This window comes from Xiphophorus couchianus, chromosome 7 (assembly GCF_001444195.1).
Source record: "Xiphophorus couchianus chromosome 7, X_couchianus-1.0, whole genome shotgun sequence".
Taxonomy (NCBI): Eukaryota; Metazoa; Chordata; class Actinopteri; order Cyprinodontiformes; family Poeciliidae; genus Xiphophorus; species Xiphophorus couchianus.
Window position 1 is genome coordinate 13,881,607 of NC_040234.1, and position 22,713 is coordinate 13,904,319.

The following is a 22,713-nucleotide window of genomic DNA, read 5'->3' on the forward strand; positions in this document are numbered from 1 at the left end:
AGAATTGAAAGGCAGGGCAGTTTTGTCAGTGTTTTCTCTGGAACAGACAACAGTGCTCCCCACATTCCTGACCATATGCTGCAAGCTGCCCGTCAGCTGCGTAAGATAACTGGAGGGACAAAACTATTATTACCTTTATCCCTCATTAATACAAGACAAAACTGACTGTATGAACAAACCAATACTTTTATGCAGAAGGAATATAATATATGAGCCCTTTAAAGGTGAACCTATTTCTATACAAAGATTTGAAATATGTTTTTATAAATATGCTTATCAAAGGTATTTATTCAACCCAAGGTGTCTTTTAAATATGTCTCTGGTAGGATGCATGGCATTTTAAATGAAAGTAAATTCAAATTTAATCTCAACATTTGAAGTGGATTCATATTTAAAACTTATTTAAAATATATCTTTAACTGAACTAAATTCATGTCAGAAGCAGAGCTTTAACACACTATTTTTTTTCTCTGCACATCAAAATTAACTGATATGTAAAATACTTATAATATTAAGGATTAATAATAAACATTATCACAGCAATTGAGTAAGAAATGTAATATATATATTTTTTTGATAAACATACAGTATATACATCTATGTCAGTTTTCCGCTTTTGTAAAACTGACAGACGCATCACTAGCATTCACAGTGTTGTATTTCCACTAGTGAGTACTTGTGTAACAAAGAGCCAGCTTGTGCACGTTCAAGTAGTACATATGTATCAGTTTATATGCATGTAACTGTATCCATTGATTTCCCACTTACTCACCTTTCATGTTGCTGCAGCTGAAGCCCCAGAAAGGCTCCATGCTGAGGATTTTGAAGTATTTGTTGAAACTGTCTCTGACTCTTTAACACTCTCCACAGTAGGCCCAGCAGCTGCTGGAAACACCAGATGAGGTCAAGCTCCGTACTCCCACTGGGATCAAGTGATAGTGATAGTTTATAGCTTTTATTCACAACAAATTTATCTTCTCCAAAGGAGATGCACACTCAGTGCCAACAAGTTTCCCACATTATTGCTGGGAAATGCTCAGCAGCTGGTGATCTTGTTTTATTCTTAGCACTTCAAGAATTTAATTTCTTTCAGCAGACAGATAAAAAAATAAACCATGACATAAAGAGCCCTGCACTGCCTCAAAGTTTTTCACATGCTGTCATAAAGGAGCCACATTCTTACTTGTCCTTTATTGACATTTTATTTATTTTAAGACAACATGAAGAATTGGCACGGGGGTGGTGCCTGGGTAAAGCGCGCAATTCATGTACAGAGCCCTCAATTATCAATGCTGTCGTCACAGGTTTGAGTCTCGGTCTGTTGACATTTATCGCATGTCTTTCCCCGCTCTCTTACAACCTGCTTTTCTGTTGCTTCACTACCGAATAAAGCTCACGAGAGTTAAAAGAGAGATCCTTTAACAACAAAATACATCGTAAAAAAGTGCATGTTTGGGAAAAGAAAAGGATACAGAATTTAAAAAAGTCTTTCAAAGTAATAAAATGGAATGTGCATTTTACAGCTCAGATGCTCTTACTCAGAAGGAAACACATAAAATAAACAGGAACAGCTGTTCTGTGAAGGCCTCAGATGTTTGTTTGAGAACAAACAGCATCATAAAGGTGAAGGAAGACATTCAAAAAGGTCAGGAATAAAGTGTGCAAAATACATCAGAGTTAGCTTATTAAAAATGATTCCAACTTTAATTAAACATCACAGCGAGCATTTTTTTCTGTATAATTCAAATGTAGAAACTGTCTAAAACAACTGCAATCTTGTAACGACATGGCACAGGAAGCAAAAGTGACAGCAATTCCTTTTTGGAAGGTGGAAAGAATAAAAAAAGAAAGATATTGTTGAAACAAAACACTGGAAGAAGTCCCATTTACAGGAGCTAAATGGGACTTAGCTAATGTAAATGCAAACACAGGTTCCCCAGTCTGGTTCAGACCAGTAATAAACGTTCACGCATTCTTACAAAATGCTGCGTGGCAGAAAACTGATAGTGCACATCGCTCTGAGCAGACTGACCCTACGGTAAAACATAGTGGTGGATGGAACATGATTCAGAAATACCTTTCTGTAGCTGGGATGATGGATGGAGTTGCAACAAGACAAACCTGGAAGAAAACATTTGAAGGGTTGCAAAGGCTTGGGACTGAACTTGGGTTGTTATGCATACATGAATAATCAACTATTTCCGTCTATTAATACCTTGGTAGAGACATTCCCCCAAAGACTTGCAGCTTTAATTCCTTCTAAATGGGATTCTACAAAGAATAGAGTCTGGGAGGCTCAGTACAAACCCCAGTTTTAAGTGCAGTTTTGAAAAACGTTTATCGTTTTTCAATTACTTTACAATTATGCACACGTTTGTGTTGCCTTTCAAATAAAACCTCTCCACAAAAATCCATTGAAGACTTTAGTTGTAACGTAAAGAAATGCAAAAAAAAGAGTTTATGTTGTGCGAAATTACTATAACAATGTTCAGAGAGGATGAAAAGCTTCTCTGCTCCCAGATTTGTTGTCAGATTTATTGTTTGTGAGTTGGAATATAAGAAAGATTACAAGTTAATTTAAAGCTCATATTTTCAAGGCACCACATAAAAAATTGTTTGGAAAAGAAAACTATTTGATCTCAGACAACTCTTATCAAAATTGGATTTTGAGGTTTCATAAACCAAACTTCTACCCACTGTGAACTCATATTGAAAAAACGAAAAACCTGCCAGCATACTTTTTCTTTTGTGTTTCACTACTTCCTCTATGCTAAAGTTCAAATTTGAAAGAGTGGGCTGTTTTATGAATTTGTACGGTACATGGTAGCTGTAACAATAAATCGGTCCTTCTTCTTTTATAGTTCTCATTCATTATTCAGAAATGTCATTACATTTCTCACCTTGTACTCCCGTTTCTGGCCCTTTGAAGTGAAAAACCGTCCCCTGTGCAGTCGTAAATAACGACGGGCAAAGTGGTTCATTTCTCCCCAGAGAAAAGTTTCAAAGGCTGTTACACACTGGCCACTCATGGTCAAAGGAGTGCTCCTGTTAAGGTTTAAAAGTTAAGGTCACGTCAAGGAGGAAGCAGCATGACATAAAATATCATTATTGCTGTTGAAATAACTGACAGAAAGCTACAGGATTTACACAAATGACAACAGCAGACAGCAAACTTTAGGAAGAACATACAGTTTATCTTGTTATTGAATTAGATAAGAAAAACCTTCCATATTACATCACCACAAAAGCATTTACCCTTGTTTCTCATGGATGGTCATAGCATATTGCTTTTGCCTTCTTCTTAAATTTTATTGCATGAAAAACAGATAAATATCTGCAACTATCCATCATGCTTTGTGCTCATTCTATGTGGAATATATATATATATAAAAACATAGTTAAGTTTATTTCGAGCAAGATCTGCAGGCGAACATTTGGATTTTAAATCAACAAATGGGGGGTTTGTCGGGCGGTTGGGTGACAAACTGTAATAATTCAGCCTCCCATGTTTTACTTCTGCAGGAATTCATTCTTTTCTTTTTATTACTATTGTTTTAAACTTATGGTCTGAAAGTCCAGGAAATATATAGATACTACCTACTGCAGTGAAAGAAAATAAAATGAATTTCCTGTTTGAAAAATGACTTTGCTCCAGGTGCATTAAGCACACTGGAGTAGTGAAACAATATATTTCTGTAGCAACAACTGTAAATAACTATAGTTCTGGTTATATGTTTATTGTCCTAAAACCTCTAAGAAGGTTTACAGAACCTAGCTATAAGTAAACTGAGATTAAAATACAAAATGAGTCCATCAAGTAATTCTACGACTTCAAAACAATCATGTACTATTTTTTTTTCTACATTTCGACAAACCTGAAAAGAGCCGTACATAAAAGGTGATCCAGGAAAGCCACAGGATAAGAAGACTGTTGCATTAGTACCAGAGTTCAGAGTCTGAACTGAAATAACCTGAGCAAACATCTAATATTTAAGGATGTGATTCTTGGCAAATTGCATGGTCTTGCAGTGTGCCCAAATATTTGCCTGGGACTTGATTTGAAACTGCGGGAGCTTAGCCTTTAAAAAACAAGCTTGCTTAAAAAAACTATATAAAAATATATTATGTTTAAAATTGTGCTGTTTAGATGAAATTGTATCTGTATGTTTTGTAATCTGTTTTTTTTTTTACTTTTTGGTCTATACACTACAAAGCCCAGACTTCTCATCATTACTCTTTTGCTTGATTTTATCAGCTTTGCAAATATTTACTGAAGATCCTATTATGAGGGATACTTTTGCTGAATGGGCAAATAAACTTAATCTAACATGAGCACAAAATGACAACCTCATCAGTTCTGAGACAAATGGTTCTGTTAATGATTACATGATAGAAAACCCTAATGACTTTTTACAGCTGCTGCATTCTCTTGTGCTTGATGAGCAGAGTTTGGCATTTTACATGAAGTGAAATTGTATCAGCAATGACATGTGGGGAAATGTTTACATTTTTAAACCATCTGAACACACACACACAAAAAAATTATAAAAGCGCATGTTTACATTATAATATAGTTCCTTCTTTTCTTGGTTCATTTCCACATGATAATTGGATCTACCTATTTTTCACTGGAAAATTAGCAATTAAAGGAAGCAAAGAAAATCATGCTAATCTTGATTCTAATCACGGATATCCTCCATTAAGAAGTGACCCACCAGGGTTCCTGTAGGTGTCTTCATACCAAAGGTTCAACACAAAGCATGCGACAAACAAACAAAAATCTTGCTAATTAACCTAAGGCAGGGAGGCGTCTCCCACCCTTTCCTTTCCAGCCGTGGACCCTGACCTAAGTGACGTCAAATCTTGGCAGGGCGAGGCAACAAAGACATGCTTCCCATCTGACCATCACGAGAGTCTCTATTTGTTTTCTCAGGCCTGCAGAATGCACTTCTGGTGATCAGAAAGGAGAAGGTTTGAATTAAGAAAACACATTGACTGGTTTCCTTTGAAATCTTAATTATCCGTCTCTACACAGGAAAAAGTTAAAGAAGAACAGCGTGCATGTCTTTATTGTTCCTGTGTTTTTAAGTGCAGGTCAAAGGTCGAATGAAGGCTACTAGCCAAAAGTTGAAAGCATTTCCTCCTAATGCTTTGAGCCATACTTTTATGTAGATAACCATTGGTGAAACATGAAACATAAATGCTCTTGGTGCATTTATGTTTAAATCGTGAAAAATAAAGGACAGAGGTGTTGGAAGGATTTAGTCCAGGTTTAAATTGACCAGTCATTGTAGACCAATTTTCTTTCTCTTGTGGTTGTGAGTTTAAATCAGGTGCATGTGGACTGCTGCTGCTGCAATAAACAGATGTTTTTTGTCCTCTTCTACCTCTGTCTCCTTCCCCTTTTCCTCCACTATACCTCTTCAGCCATCTGTATGAAAAGATGATTGTCAAGTAACTTTGTATAATTATTGTATAATTCATAACTAGGTTGATTCCTATATCTATAGAAATAAGTCGTGCAAGAGTGTAATCTTCCTTCGTAGAGTGTAAGCTGAGCTACCAGCAAGATTTTATCCATCACACTATGTGGCAGTCTTAAGTCCGAATTTTTCAAATCATATGGCCATCTGTAAGCATGGTGGCTGTTGTAGTAGCCAGTAGGCTGTGGGCCAGTTTTTCCTCCAAAGGCTCTTTGAATCTTTCACTTACTAGGACATTCTAGATTCTAATCTCGTGGTCTCTGCCAGAAAACTGAAAAGGTATTATCGCTGGATCTTTCAACAAGTTCGTAATAACAAAACTGTACAAATAATGAAAGAAAGTGCTCACCACAAGCAAGGTCACATTCTGATTTTACAATCTCAGTTCCCAGAATGGAAAGCTATCAGAAAGCTGCGGTGTGAGTTGAACAGAAGAGAACAATAGAAAGAATTGCCAAATATCTCTGCAAACACGGTAAAATCTTTCAGGGCCAGGTTAAACTGTCCTATTGACAAAACAGGGTTAAAACAACAGGAGTCCTAATCTTTGGAGCGCCAAAGATTTAGTAAAAAACAAAATAATAATTTAGTACTGAAATCAAATATTGTACTTTTCTTGAATAAAATTAACACAGAGATTGGGCTGCTTTAACAAAAGAGAAACCTATTTCAAGGCATTTTACACTTTTATACCACCAGTGCCAATAAATGTTGAGGGTGATGTAAATGGTTAATAAGGCACTGAAAATCTCCTCCAGTGCCATTAGTCACATGTAAAATACAAACAAATCTAAATCTCCTGGGATTAAACTGAACTCAACAAGCAGGAGCTGAAATCTTAATGGAGGAAATGAAAACAGGTATTAATTTTTAAAAAAGACAAGTGTCAGAAAAGTAAACAGGCCTGTTATTTTCTGCAGCTGTTCAATATCTGGAAATTCCTTGAACTGGCTGCAAATAGTAGAGACACGATAATTCAGTTTAAGCAGGAGGGTGGGATTGATTGCACTTCAGCTTTTGTCACCATAAGCACATACTTGTCCTGATGTGCTGCTAAAGAGACATTTTTAACTGTCAGCACAGATGACTGAGACTCTGGAATGCATGCAGAGTGAAACTCTTGATCCACAAGCTCATTAGGACCGCAACAGATTTATTTCCAATGGAAAAAGTGCATATTTTCAGGCTTTTCATCATGCACAAAGATCCTAAATCAGCTTTTAGCTAAATAAACCACCCTTTGTAGCGACAATGAATAATTAAATGCTGGATTGGCTTTGCACTGCTAATGGCCTCATTTATACTTTTATGTAAAAAATCGTTGCATTATTAATGATAAAATATCTCCACATCTCTTGCTTAATCTTAAATAAACCCTTTTTAAACTGAAAATGTTTAAGGTTTTTCTCATTAATTGTTTTTTTCTTGTGCTTTGTGGGAAATGTCTTCCCGTGTGTCATCAGTAAAAGGAAATGCTTCAAACATGACATCACTTCTACTGATTTGGACAGGAAAGTGTTTTTAGTCCGTGTCAACAGAGAACAAAGAACAGCACAAAAACATCCGAAAAATGAGTACGAGTTGCATTCCTGACCGGTTCCGCCTCCATCTGATAAACCAAAAAGGGGAAGTAAGGTGTTGCTAATAGTGACCTGAGGTAAACAGAAGCTTGTCATTGACTGAATCAAGCACAAAGCGCTAAAAATATTCTGAAGCAAATGCGAGCTGCAATCTAATCAGTCAGAATGGGGAGTGCATTAGCTTTGAGCGTGACCCAGATCATTCAAACACTCCTTAATTTTCATTTTGCTAAAATTCACTTAATGAGCCGAAGCGAATCATCTCTCCTCGACCTTGTCTCTGCACAATCAAAGCCACTTTGAAGGCCCTTGGTAAGCACAGCTCTATAAAACTGCAGCTACAGCAACACACCACAATATGTCTGTCAAAGCCCAAAGAGTGTTTTACTATCTTTCTTAGAATCCCATGAGGCCCAGATTCTGTGTGGCGCCATCCTACTCTGTCTCAGCTCCGCTTCAAGACGACATACATCATGTCTGCCCTCGTGGTAACGCACTCCAGGCTACCACTGCTTCCATCATCCCAGTAGTAATGCAAGAAGCAGGCAAAAACCCATAAATGTCCAAATCTGTTCAAGCTGCCTGAGTAAATCAGTGGTGTTCTTTGTGGATTGACTCCCAGCAGAGAAGTTTATTAACACCTTAACCTCCCTGCTCCTTAAATCAATGCAACTTCCACACCCGGGGTGCAGCTGAGACTTGGGAAGGGGACAGAAGAAAATCCCATGAAGAGGAGGAATAAAGAAATTATAGAACTTAAAACACCATCAATTTTAAGACTGGAGTTAATTAAAGCTTGCCCATATTTTATTAACTCAGAGCTGTTTATACTTACGTATACTAAGATCCTAAAGTGCTCTGAATGCAGTTAATTGGCAGTAATGCACCATTTGAAATATGCATACTCTCAAAAAAAGCTTTTGTAACGGTGACAATCAAGCAAGATATTGTGATTGAGTCTAAAATATTTTAATTTAATAACTGTTACAAAGTAACTCCTTTAGGAGTATCGCTACACAGCCGTTAGAAAAACAAACCATCCATTCTAACAACCTTTGTCTCCTAGCAACAGCGGAGCGATACTGTCTCCGTCCGCAACCACGTCAAATTGAGACACGAGTAAATTGCACACACAAAAAACACAAAACAATATTAATTAACATTGGCAATGTTAATTAATATTGCCTGTGGTCAATGTGCCACACTTTCATGCCGCTTGAATTTTTCCAATCAAGATTTTAGTATCTTGATTTGTATGCCTTCGCATTTGTTTTTCACTGCTAGTGTTCCATATCAGGTTCAGCCTTGAGTTAAGTTGCCACAGAGTTTAATGGTGTTCTGTGTAAAGGTCAGCACAGGTTCAGTTAGATTGGAAATAGAGCAGCTTTGAATGTCAGCTATCAAGTCTTGTCACATTTTCCCTTATATCTGTAGGTTTAATGCTTTCGTCCTGCTGGAAGTTTCACCTCTGCTCTGATCTATTATGACGTTCTTTCTGCAATGATTTTCTTTTTATTGCTGCTCCACAAGGGCCACAACTGTGAAGCCCATGACTAGTAGCTCTCATGTCATTCTCTCACTAGAGCTGTGGATCTATGCAGCTTTTTCCAGAGTCGACATGCTCTTGGCTGCTTCTCTGATTAATGCTCTCCTTGCCCGGCCTTTCAGTACAGGTTGACGGCCAAGTGAGGTCTTGTTCGGGTAACAGTTGTGCCATATTCTTTCCATTTTCACATTTTAAAGAACGCTGAACCCGAATTTTGAATCTGAGATATTGTGTTTGACACAAATTCTCTGTTGACTGCGTTTGTTGGTCTTCATGATACTATTTCTTCACTGATGTTCTCTAACAAACCACTGAGGCATTCACAGAACAACATAAACAGCTGTAGCCAAGAGGAAACTCTAGCAGTGCACAGAAGCATTACAAAACAAACCAGAGAGAAAACGGAAGCCGAGACAAAACTGAGAAATTTGGCAGTTTTCTGATTGTTACATCAGCTAGAAATCGTATGCAGACGTTGTCATTATATTTTATTCTTTATTCCAGATTATTTTTTCACCAGTAGCTGTCGTTTAAATGTTGTTGTTACTGCCAGGTTCATTCACACTTAAATAAATTTGAAAGAGGCACGAGTGCATTATTTAGGCGCCATCTAGTGTTAAAAGAATAGTATTATATAATTTTTAAAGCAGGAGTGTGGCGCAGAGGGAACACAGAAATTGATCAAATAGTCATTAACGGTCAAAGTACAACCGGAAGTTACCGTTTTACTTGAAAATTAAAAGTCTTAAGAAATGAAAGGGCTGGAGGAAATGGATAGTTTGTTAATTATTAAATCTCCTATAAACAAGTAAAACATGTTGAAGAAGTATATGTCAGTATATTTGTTTGGGGTAGAAAAATGTTAATAAAACATCTGAAAAATCTATTATGACTGATGTTTTAAAAAATACATTAATTCACCACAGAAGGTTATCTGTCTTCATCTCATCATATTCTTTGCATACTCACATGTTAAACCTTCTCTGAAGCCTTCTCTTTGTCCTCCCAGGCAACTCCATCTTCAACATCCTTTGTCCAACGTATCCACTATATCTCTCCCCCAAATCCAAATTATTTCAGTATTGCCTGTCTAACTTTGCTTCAAAATCTGAGCTGTCTCCCTGATATATTCATTACTTAGTTTGTGCCACTGTCTTTAGACCATACATCATAGCAGGTGTGATTACCACTCGCCACTATTTTCCATCACAAATCCACATTGGCCCCGTGTGTCTGTCTGAACCACCCAAACTGTGCTCTTCTCAATAGAGGATACCTACACATCAGACTTGCTTTCACCTTCTCCCACTAGGCTACATATCAAAATATCGCCGGTAGGCATCATACTGAATAAATTCATCCTTATTAAAAGCTATATAACACATCAGAGCTTTTTTTTTTCTATCTTTGTTGTAACTATATCTAAGCCATAACTTGTTTGGGGTTCTCACCGAATAATGTTTTGTTTCATATAGTTAAATTTATTGAGACAAGTGTTTTTTAAATAATTGACCAGTGTAAAAGGGTGTGAATAGACAAATGAAAAAAAAAGAAAATTAATTAATGTCCATTTGTCTTTAAACATGTAACTACAAACGTTCTGTATGCACTTAAAATCTCAAAATAAAAATGACTAAACATGGTTTTTGTTGCCTAATTCTATAGGACTTATGCAGAAAAAGACTTTATACTGAACTACAGCAACAACAACTGTAAGTTGAAGATATAATGTCTCTGCATTTTTTTAAAAAGCTTCCATCTCAAATAACCCAATTTAAGTGCTAATTATATTTTTTTAAAATGACAAGACATTTCCCCGTTTTAGACGCGTTAATTAATTGCTCTTATTTTCAAGGTCCCAACCGGAAACTCTACCATGTTACGCTTAGCTAGACTCGCAGCTAGCGTGCCTCGGCTGCATGCGCATCCCACCAACAGCAGGCACAGCATGGCATACAGTGCGAAGATAGGTCCGTCCATCCTGAGCAGCGACCTGTCCTGTTTGGGCAGCGAGTGCGTCCGGATGATGGAGTGCGGGGCAGACTATCTGCACCTGGACGTCATGGACGGGTCAGTTTGTCCCTGGCTGCATTAGCCAGCCTGCTAACGGCTAACAGGCTCAACTCAAACTCTGAGAGCACAAGTTGGCTAATATCAGGAAGCTAAGTTAGAATAACAAATGTTAAGTCCTGAAAGCCAAGTTTTCATTATTTAACCGAAAGCATTTAGATTATCTTGTTGATTTTTTAAAAAGTTTTAAATCTTCTATACTGACTTAAGGAGTTAAATTTCCCTTTACAGGAACAGCTTAACTTTGCACCATTGGGAGATTACTCAACAAGCTGTTATTGCTTACCTTTAAAGGCACTTTGTCCCCAACATCACATTCGGCCACCCCATGGTGGAGTGTCTGAGGAAAACTGTAGGCCAGGATCCTTTTTTCGGTGAGGAAGGATTCATCCCAAAACATGCGACAACACATGCTCTAACTTATGAGTTGAATCAAGGTCTGCTATGACCTCTTTGCTCATTATTCCATTGACGTTTGCAGACATGCACATGATGGTGTCCCGGCCGGAGCAATGGGTGAAGCCCATGGCTGCAGCTGGAGCCAGCCAGTACACCTTCCATGTGGAGGCCACCACCAACCCTGGAAACCTCATCAAGGAGATAAGGGAGAGCGGCATGAAAGTGAGTATGATAGTAAAAAACAGACTGAATTATCAAGTGGATTATATCCTCAGTTGTGGTTTGTAACATTTTATTGTCGTTAACTGCTCACACTTTCTTTAAACTAGTTTAATTAAAATCAATGATACAATTCAAAAACAAAACTTTACACTCGTATCCACCTTATTCCTAGCCCCCATGAGGCTTTCCGTAATTTAATAATAATAATAATTTTTACTTTATTCATCCCAGCAGGGAAATTATTTCGCAGTTACAGCACACAACAGGAGCTGCGTCTGCAGGCAGCCAGCTGAGCCGGCGCCATTTTTATTGAAGGAGGACATGCGGCAAAGGTCGTCGGGACCGGGAGTCGAACCCGCGATGTCCGCGGGTCTAAGGCCTCCAAATGTGGGGCGTGCTAACCCCCTGCACGCCCCATTTATGGGCGCGACTTCCGCCGCTAACCGAGATTTCTTTATTTGTTAGAAACCGGCTTTCCACAGAGGTTTTAGGTTATAAAATATGTGGGAATACCAGCTATCACATCTTAAATGTGGCAATATTGTTTTACCGCTACCTACAGCTATTGTGAAGAGGGATGGTGACTTGAAGAAATGGCTGCAAATAACCCACACTACCATATTTAGCTACTTCACTGACTCAGTTGCTTCGGATGCAGATGCGGGTTTTCTTCCTTGGCTTTTTATCCACACAATGAAATGAGCACACATAAAGAAGCTCTCTGATGGCAGACGACATGTCCGTAAACAAGTTCTACTAAATATTGTATTATAACCAAAAAGAGAGATGTAACTTCTATCATGAATAAAGACTAACAAAAAAACCCCAATAAATTACAGTGAAATACTGCTACTTCCGGTGGGCGCTGGAAGTAAGACCCATAATCGTTTCCCCAGTAAGCCTCCCAGGAATAAGGTGGATAGGCATAACATAGTTCATCAGACTTTTTTCAGTGCATCAAATTGTATTTTTTTCCATGGTTATTTGCTTGTTATAAGTCAAATTCCTCCTTCAAAAAAAACAAACAGACAGAAAAACAAAACATTTGACCTCCATGTGACAAGACTATAGATTTCTGGAGAATTTGGCCATTCTAAAACACACAGATGACATTGCTGAAGAGGACTAGTGTCAACAGAAATGGAAAGATGTGACTAGAAAATTTCTGAAGAAATTTCAAGCGAGGCCTACCGAAGTGTGCCTGTCGGATGGAACCCAGCGTTCTGATGCTCTAAATTAGCATTGATGCTAAAGTAAGCTACAATGTACTCAATAGCATGTGGAGTCACATGGACTTACTCCATAAAGTTTGTTAAAATTAGTGTTTAAGCTAAACTTAGCCAAAATGCTAATATTAGCCTAAATGCTAAATTTTGCAAAAGTAAAAATCAGATGTTCTTACTTTGTGGTAAATTACTTTCTGGTAACCAGGTGTCACTTTTCTACCAGAAAATGCGCTCATCTCTTAGCAACAGTTGAACAGCAAATATTGTTATTGTTCAAAAAACAAAAGATTTCTTCTTCTCTTTTGAAATACTTACCTTATACTTCTTAACAGGAATTGTGCCGTTGGTGAATTTTTCAGAAAAGTGAAAATGTTTTTTTGCCATTGGTGGTAAATATATTATAAAACATATATACTTGTTTGTAGGTACTGAGGTTCTGTTTACATGACAATGATCCAATGAAAATGGAATTTTTGTTCCGTTTCTGTTATTACATTTACATAAAGACGTTCTAATTACAGTCTTTGTTTACACAGTAACGGTACACATCGAAAACGTGTAATGCTCTCGCCACACCACTAGTTGGTGCTATTAATCAAGTGATGTATCATAAAGGCCTTTTCACCTCTAACAATAGGAAAAAATCTATATTGTTTTGTTTGATGTTGTTAAAGGTGGGATTGGCCATAAAGCCTGGTACTACGGTGGAAGAGCTGGCACCTTGGGCCAATCAGGTCGACATGGCTCTGGTCATGACAGTAGAACCTGGATTTGGAGGACAGAAGTTCATGGAAGACATGATGCCCAAGGTAAAGGAGATGCAACGTTTCATTTGATTCAGGGTAGACCAAAACTCCCCAATTACAATAAATAAACTAAGTAGTTGTAATTTGGTGGTTATAGGTATTTTTCCTTGATCAGACTTTTCTTGTAGATACAAAAATAACCTCCACAAAACATTCGGTATTGCCCAAGATAGTGTTGGATATTCAAATTGCTCACAACATACAGTGAGGAGCTCTCCCTGCTCTACATTTTGTGATTTTTATGTTCATTTCCCCTGTCGTTTTGCTCCACAGTCTTGTCTCTCTTATTTGCTTATCGCATCTTGGGAGTTTTCTGTGTTGAGCTGAAGATGTATTCAGGGTGGAATTATCCGCAGAGCTCAGAGATGAATTTATTTTTGGGTCATAAAAGGTGCAGGAAGTTGCAGAAGGGGACTCATCTCTTTGCTGCCCCACTGGAATATTTCTCATCATATTTATCTTAGTCTTGTTTTTATCCAATAGTTACTGATTAATGACTTCGCTTTGAATTCCTCCTGACAGAGCAGCCCAATTCCCCCTAATCTGAATCCTGCATGTAGTTTTGGAGTCGTGCCAAAACTTATTTCATGTTATTTCTTTCATTTTTACTCATAATAGACTCTGCATTAGTCAAATTGTAGCCTGTAGTTAATAACCTATTGCAATTTGTTCATGCCTATATATAGCTGTATTATAGTCTTTTGCGTTTCTCTGTCAGGCTGGTTTACAGGACGTGTCAATTATTCTAATTATATATTATTCAGTCATAAACCAACTCAGCAAACATTTATTATGGTTTCTTGAGTTGTGTGCTTTACAATGTGGTCACCATAGCAACCTTCAACTGCCAGCAGGACCACTCAGGGCGTAGCATTTTTTAATGGTTTCTCCCCTCAGCGGTTCTAGGTTTGCAGGGTCCAAACTCCAATATCTCACAATTGTGGAAATTATAAAGAGAGCAATTTTAGGAAAGGTCATGAAATATTAAAGAAGTATTCAATGGAAGACGGTTAGAGTTAAAAACCTTTGGGGTTGTCAAATTGACTCTTAGGCAGTTCTGCTATTAATGATGAGCTTGCTGAGAAAAAGTTTGATGAATTTACATTTGTAAAATCACCTGGAGGAAAATGATATTTTAATATATAAGATACATTATTACATAAGTAGAACCTGCTGTGCAGGTCCTTGTTCACTAGATTACCATTATCACTGTAAAAAAGAAAAATAAAGATTAGTCAAATTTTGTAAATAAAGACTTAATCTGAACAGTTAGAATGCTAAAACTTCTGACAGCTGAAGAAATATTCATTTTCTTAGATGATCATGGCCACAGTACGTTATTGAAGTTGAAGATACTGATGGAATTTGGTTATGTTTAAGCTTCAGTATATGTACTCAAAAATCAAAGGTTGTCCATTCCTACACCTCCTAGAAAATTATTTGGATTAAAAATAGTTGCATTTCTTTTTGTATACATCAATAAGAAGCCACGGCCTCAGCTCTATGCATTTCAGTACAAAGTGTGAATATTCAGAGTTGTACATTTGTAGCTGAATATAAGCTTTGATGTGGTGTAAATTGTGATTGCTAGAAAATGATTTGGTGAAATAATCTCCTGTGAAGAGGCGTGGCTATGGCTTGCAAACAGTGACAGCAGAAGACGCTGCAGATGCCCAGCACTTACTGACCAGATGGTGTTGCAGAAATGACTGAAAGTTTTAAAAGAAACTATTAGGGCTCTTAAAACTAAAGTAGCATAATTTTGTCAAATCTGCTGCAATCAACATTTTAAAAATTAATCACTTAATGCAAGTGCTTCAGTTTTAATGGAACCGGTTTAAATTGTATTAAACCACACTGCTGGTTAAAATGTTCCATCACACTTCAGAACTCCTTGATTTTGCTGTGGAGCAGGGCCCAAGACAGTGGGCCCTGCATGTCTTGCATGTACTTACAGTAGGTGTTCCCCTCACTGCCACACACCTGATTTAAACATATATTTGGTTAACAGGCACCTGTGGCACTTGATGGACTCCTGAGGAGTTGATCCAATCAGTTGAGCTTTGCTTTGCATCTGTGTGTCACGCAGGTGAGCTGGCTGCGGAGTCAGTTTCCCTCCTTAGACATTGAAGTAGACGGAGGCGTCGGCCCTGACACTATTCACAAATGTGCAGAGGTAAAGGATGCAAACATTATGAATGTATTTAGAAGCTTAGAACATTTGTAGTTTTTGTAATTTGGGCCTCTTCACCTTTGCCTCAGGCTGGAGCTAACATGATTGTGTCGGGTAGCGCTGTGATAGGCAGCGACGACCCTCGCTCTGTCATCGCGCTCCTGCGCACAGCGGTGGCCGAGGCAATCCAGAAGCGCTCCCTAGACCGCTGAAGCATCGTGTTCCTGGGAGTCCACCCGCAGGGACGGTCCACCCGCCCCTCATAACACCAACAAGCCGCAGCAGCTGCAGGAAATGACTCAACATTGGACATTTGTGGGGAGAAATGGAGGTCGAGGGGTCACGGTCAAAGAAAGGGGCTTCTTTTTTTTTTTTTTTTTTTTTTTTTTTTTTTTTGCCAACACCCTTCACACAATTGGTGTGATGTGATTGAAACTGTGTCGCACCTGTTTTAACTTCTCCTGCCAGAAGTCTGTCAACTCAAACTCAGCCCCATCTCGGCGCAGGAACTGCTCCAGGACCGGAGCTAAAGTTCACGCCAATAAACTCTGTAAGCATTCCAGAGCTCCGTCTTAAACAAAAATGGCCCATGAAGCAGTTTTATTATGCCTTCACCTTAAGCGTCTGTTCCAACTGAAATAATGTTTTAAAGATTCCCATAAAGGACAAAGGTTCGTTTACTGTCCTGGTTGAAATCACAAGGTACAGAATGTACTACTGAAAAATGCATCCTACAAAACTGTAATCCTGAAGATTTGTTTTGCAGATTAAAACTATCAAAAGTTTATGGACCTACTGTAATATATTTAAGTAATACACAGTCACAGCTACTTAGTTTTACTGATATAAAAACACTCATAGTAAATTGTTACAAATTTACCAATGTAAGTGTTACTTTTAATCACTTGTGCCAGTCCAGTCTTGTGCCAGTGTAAGGCTGGGTGTTCGGAAAAAAAAAAAAAAAATGCAACAATGTATCTGGTAAGAAGATTAAAAAAAATCTGCTAAAGTAAAAATGCGTAACACCACAGTCATATTTAGAAACACACTTGTAAAGCATTCTATTAATATATAATAAATTGATAAGTTCAAGTTTGCAGCGAATTATGAGGAAATCTTCCCTTCTAAGATACAATAAAGGAAGAGGAAGGAGGAACACTCTTGAAAGAAGTACACAAGATGTCTGTTTCTTATGATGTAAGGTCTCCTCCCATATGCAAACTACTGAAAACCATCAAGACAGCTGAAAGACCAGAGTAAAACGATGTATGTGTAGAAAAGGCCTCCAGGCAAAGTTTTAATTGGTTAAAGTTTGGCCACAATGATGTAAAGAGGAGAGCATTGGACATATTCCATTAAAAATGAAGATGTGCTTTCAGCTCTGTCATCGCGCTTGTGCGCACAGTGGTGGCCGAGGCGATCCAGAAGCGCTCCCTAGACCGCTGAAGCATCGTGTTCCCAGGAACACGATGAAACTGTTGTTTATTAAACTTGCCAGTGGATTCCTTTTGACGTATGCCACAGAGGGCTTTCTGGCTGACAATTCAGGGAAATTTAGCCTAATTAACTGAATAAGTAAAGCTTGAAAAATGAGCCTGTGGTTACGTCTTGAGTGACAATATTGTGTGATGATGAAAAGAGACAAAATTAGGGAAATTGTCCAATAACCGAACTGATCTGAACAATAATACACAATTCTCAGCCAATTCAACGAGAGTTTCTTCTGTCAGTGTTGTTCCTAAGGTAAACCATAATCAGATTTCTGAAAAAAATAAATATATAAGCTGGAAAATGTTAGGCTTTCAGAGACAGGAAGTGTTTAAGAAAAAATCTTTAGGAGGTTATAGTGTTAAGAAATCTACATAACATAACCTTAAACACTCCAAAAGTCTTTATCATGACACTAAATTTAGTTAACTCTTTATTCCAAGCACTGCTCCTGAAATTGTCAAAGTAAAGTTTTTGATTTGAAACTTTCATGATAAACTTTCCATTTAGATAAATGTCAAATATTGTGCTTTGAAGTAAAATTTTACTTCTGGGTGATAACTCAGTAAAACTTGTTCATCTTGGTTTAGCTCTCAGGCTTTGTATATACTTCATCCTGATATTTAAATACATAATTTATAGTGTTTTGTTTTACATTTTTTGTGAAACCTTCTCTCTGAGCAATGCTAAGAAAACGGTTTAAATAGAAGTACAATAGATTCGGTGTGGTGTTGAGAATGAAAATGTTCCAAAGACAAGGTAAGCTGATGACACCACCATGTGGGCAGAGACTTTACTGTCCCGAGTCAGTAAAAGGAGAGAGATGACAGAAAATGGACTGACTCGGTAACAGAATCAAAATCTGTGCCCACTTGGAGAAACCATGTTTGCTAAACCCGAAGGCTGAGAGCTGACGAACCTGAAGCAGCGTTTGACTCACCCAGAGGTCCGCTTGTCCTGCTTCATCCAAGGCTAATTTCTTACATCGAGTCCTGCTGAACTCAAAAGGCTTCCTCTTTTTGAATTTTGCCAAAAATGTTTCCTTAGCTTCTCTCAGTTTGCAGAGAGATATTTAGAATCTAAATTATGCATGGGAATCTTGAGTTTAGCTTTCAGATCCAAAGAGATATTAAAAGTCTTTAATCATTAATTAGTCAAAAATATTGTGAATGTTTTATCTCATTTCCCTTATTAATTTTCCTGTCAGTGGTTAGATTTTATGTTTGTGTATTATTTATGTAACTGAAATATATTGTGATTATCTAATAAGATATCTATTAATTTGATATAAAACCATATCCAGTCAAGTCATTCAATTTCAATTGATAATATATTCTCATAAGATTTTCTTCTCAGTCTTTTATATGTAGTATGTAGTTCAGACATCCTGACAGAATTTTACCCTCCAGACAGTCTTGATTGATCTTTGAGACAGATAAAAAAATAATATATTTTATTGAATGAGGAAGATGTGATTTTTAATATATAAATGTAGTTAAATAGTGTATCAACAACTAGAGTTAAGGATCCACCATCGAATAAAGCCATTCCCTTATGACTTAATCGCTAATGTAAAAACCTGAATAGTTTTAGTAGTTTTTTATTTTTATTTATTTTTTTCAAATCTGTGTTCATGGCTTTCCATTGTTCATACACTAGATGGCAACTTTGGACAAAAACTGATGGAAGAAATCCCTGTGTGAAGAATTACGGTTATACTGTGAGGGCTTGCTATAAATTTATGAATATGAGCAAATGCTTTACACTTGTTTTGCAATGGAACCAAGTTTCTGTGATGCATAATACATTCAGACTTTCTGGAAGAAACATAATTACTAAGAGTTCAACAGAGTCCTTGGACATAAAATAATCTCAGAAAGGCTCTGTCCTGAAAATGGCAAAAAAAGAAAAAAAAAATTATCTCACGGCTCAAGTGCTGTTTGACCCCTTTTCTCAGAAACATTTGCCACTTTAACTTTTTCAATCAATGCATCGTTTTAGTTGGGTGGAATATTGAGCAGAATCCAATCCAACTTTTTGGACAGTATGTTTTTTAATGGTTAACATGTACTTATGTAAACCATAAGTATATGTAAACCATAGACGTATGTATATGGTCTGTCTACAATCCCTCCACTTGAAGACAGACAGACATAAAACATGTCTATTGTCTCTCTTGTCTCTGGAAGTATCCCTCCCGTCAGTGAAAATCACCCACTACATGCTTCAACCGCAAGCAGCTCTCTCAATAATTCAGCGCATGACTTGGAGGCAATTCGCAGGCCCCCTGAAATATTGATGCCGAAAATCTGTATTTTCATTTCAAAGTCACACTTAATGGCAGATAATGTTGTCCTCCTTGCTCGTTGGATCTTTGAATGTGTGCATTTACTTTATATGTGTACCAGTTCAAATTGAATGTGCGCGTGCAACAATAGAGTTTGGGTTTGATGCATGCATTTGTGAAGGTTGTGTGAATCTCCAGTGACAGATTTCTGCTCTAATAGATGAGGACAAGCGTTTTGTATGCTAGTGTCATCGCTGCCTTGCAAAGACAGGAAGACAATCCGTACAGGGGGTAGCTGTCAGCACTTACACATGTTCCAGGCTACTTAACCCATGTTGCAGTCTTATTTGTGACAGGTGTTATTTCTCTCCAGATTGTCTTGAGCTATTTTCACTTGCTGATTTGGACCACGCACTGGTTGAATCAAAGTTTGGTCATAAAACACTTCCTCCTCTGGCGTCATGACAACTGCATGTAGATGCTGTGTTATCAAAAATGAAAGAAATGGCAGTGGATCAGAGTGCTCAAAAGATCAAACAACATTCCTTGGATTTTTAAACTGCTTACATGTGAATTGCCTTGCAAAAGTGTGTTTTATAGGGCCTTTTCTCATTTCTCTTGTACACCCTCACAAGTTAATGCATTTCATTGAGGTTTTATTTCATAGGCCAACTCAAGGTAATGCAACATTTTAATGATGTTCTCTGAAAGTGTGCAAAAACGTGTAGAAAAGCTGCAAGTCTTTTTGGGGTATGTCTCCACCAGCAGTGATGGTACTTTGCAGTCAGATTGGATTGAGATAATCGGTAAATGTACTGTATATTTTTAAACAGTTTTCTTCCATAATTGCTCAGTGTTCATCTTCCCTTTAATTCTGAACAGCTTTTTCCATCTTTGCTAAAGAAAAAACAGTCCCACAACGTTTTTGACCCATCTTTTGCTGCAAATTTAAAAAATAAAACTCGCATTGGAACGAGAGTATCTATGATCATCCATTTTTTTCTTTCCAAGTCTTGACACAGATTGAGAGATGGTGGATTTTTTATTGAATGTGTGTTTTTGAGAGGCACTTCTCTGCCACCTGCTCTTGCAATAGATATAAAATGACCAGTTGCTCTTAATCTAAACTCTTATCTTAATGGTAATGGGGGTGGTAGTATTTGTAAAGTTTTTTTTAAAGTTATCTAACAGGATTTAGTATGGCTGAACTTCTGAAAGACTCACTCATTCATTATTCTGTGAGAACATCAAGGAATCGTTTGCAGTGAAGGATGTTCTAGTACTACTTCTGAAATTATGGAGATGAAGTGTTACACTTTCTACAAACATCTTAATGCGACATTTAAAAGACAATGTGATATCTAAAACAACCTGCAGATATTTTAAATTATTTCCAATCTGCAGTTCATTTATTACTCATAAATGTAACAGAGTGGGGCATTTCCATGGCTTGTTAAAAATCATCATGCATACTATCTCTTTAGCTGTGAGTAGAGAAAAGTCATAGTTTCTAACTAGTTCTGGCAAGACTAGTAAAAGTTAAAATCAAAGCTTGCAGGAATTAAAATTATACTCCCCTTCTATGGCTGGCAGTTTAAGAAAGTTTGTACTAGTGTTACCCTCAGACCATTTTCAGGTGATGTTTGAAAAGTGCTTTAGTTTTTGTTTTTCAGGACTGTTAGAGTAAAGGGTGCTGACAAATGCCTAACAAACCTGTAAAATTTTTCTTTATAAAGAGCTGAAAGCCATCCATCACTCTCCTTCTATTTCACAAGTACGCACTACTTTCAGTCTGCAAAAAATAAATCTAATGAAATTTGTGTTCATAATGTGATGGAATCTGAGAAGGTCATCAGGTGTAAATACTTTTTCAAGGCAGTATATTCCTCGGCACATAGCTAAAAACAAAACAGGTGAAACAGGTAAACATGCTAGAAAATGTGTGTACACAAAAGCACAAAAAATAATTCAGACAGCCATCATGCGGTATTTTTGAATTTCAGAGAATTGCCGTGAGGGAGCATCTCGGTTTCAAACGGAGGTGTGTGCCGTTTTTTAAAGTCAGTACCAGAGGGTATTCAACCACACAGCGACGCAGGTCAGATCACTGAACAGCCAGTCTTAATGGACTGCATGGTTGACTCATCATGACAGAGAGCTGCTTTATGCCTGGTTTGATCAGAGATGAAACGCACATCAAGAAATTTTACCCCAGGCCTTCAAGCATGAAGAAACCACAGTTTGTTTTCAAATTCATAACGATGAGGCATGCAGATGAACTTTGGAAGTCTTACTGAGGTAAATATTACCTGATAACAAGTGGGACCAGCACTATTTATTTTAAAGATTTATGCACAACGGGAATTTTTAAAATTTGTCCCAAAAATTAACACCTTTTAGCCCGGAAAAAGACAACATGTGTTTCAGTGCTGTTTTTTCCTCTTCTGTAAAAGTGAAGACCAAGTAAAAAAAAAGAAGAAGAAAAAAAATGTAAATCTTGCATAGAAACAAAATTGATGGCTTGCAAATTTTAAGTGTGAGTCCAAAAACACCTCTAGGAGGTATAGCTCACAATGGAGTTATTCTGCTCCACTGTCAAATTTTGACCTTTTCTGCAACTTTCCTGGAATAGTCAATGAGAGTTCGCACCTGAACTAGTCTACCAAGTCCTGAGGACCAAATAAAAGTTAAAACACACTTTCCACAACAAGGTAGAACTCAAGTTGGTTTGAGCTTATCTTACTCGCATTATACTGGTGAGCAAAGAACACATTCAAATACACACAGACTCATTTAAATATCATCAGTGAACACTGATAAGAGAAGATGTTTGTAAAATCAAGATGCACAGGACGAAGATTTTGCAATGGTCCTCTGACCAAAACATGATTTGCCACCAGTAGACAATTATCTTAAAAGTTGTACGTTTTAGATGGTTCGAGAATCTCTCATAGCTATGCAGAAATGAACAAAAAAACATCTGATACTTTTGTTTATCCATGAGGGTGAAGCTGTGCAATTTGCTGGGGAGTTTCACCACAGTGAATCCATATCTTGCACATAATTAGATCTTTCAAAAGATGCATGTCAGTAAATTGGATTATAATTGAAAAGTTACTTCACTTCAATAAGTCCATTCAAAAAGAGAACCCCCGCCCCCTTTTTTTCTGATGATTAAGGCTTACAGAATATGAAAACCGAAAGCTAATTTATCAGAAAACCTAAATATTATATAAAACCATCTCCAACACAATCCCTGGGAAGAGCTAATACGTGTCCAGCAGACAATCTTTAACACCCTCCACTCCCAAACAAGCTGACTGTTGACAGAGAGCTGTATACAAGCATATTAAGAATAGAAGGTGTGTTAGAAAATGAGCTCAAAAGCAGAAGGAATAAAATAAGCTTTGAGAGGATTGTGAAGCAAAGCACA

General features: G+C 37.5%; 1 protein-coding gene across 2 annotated transcripts; it reads left to right on the forward strand.

Annotated features, from left to right (window-relative positions):
* The first annotated feature begins 10,481 nt into the window (after nucleotides 1–10,481).
* On the forward strand, nucleotides 10,482–16,292 carry rpe (ribulose-5-phosphate-3-epimerase). 2 transcript variants are annotated; one of them, XM_028023975.1, is made up of 6 exons: nucleotides 10,482–10,679; nucleotides 10,974–11,053; nucleotides 11,161–11,300; nucleotides 13,201–13,335; nucleotides 15,422–15,508; nucleotides 15,595–16,292. In XM_028023975.1, exons 1-6 carry the CDS (start codon nucleotides 10,486–10,488, stop codon nucleotides 15,715–15,717), a joined length of 759 nt encoding a protein of 252 aa, XP_027879776.1. In that variant the 5' UTR covers nucleotides 10,482–10,485; the 3' UTR covers nucleotides 15,718–16,292. The 2 variants fall into 2 exon arrangements, with proteins under 2 accessions (XP_027879776.1, XP_027879777.1); XM_028023976.1 differs by having other exon boundaries at nucleotides 10,518–10,679; nucleotides 10,911–11,053.
* Nucleotides 16,293–22,713: the final 6,421 nt, after the last annotated feature.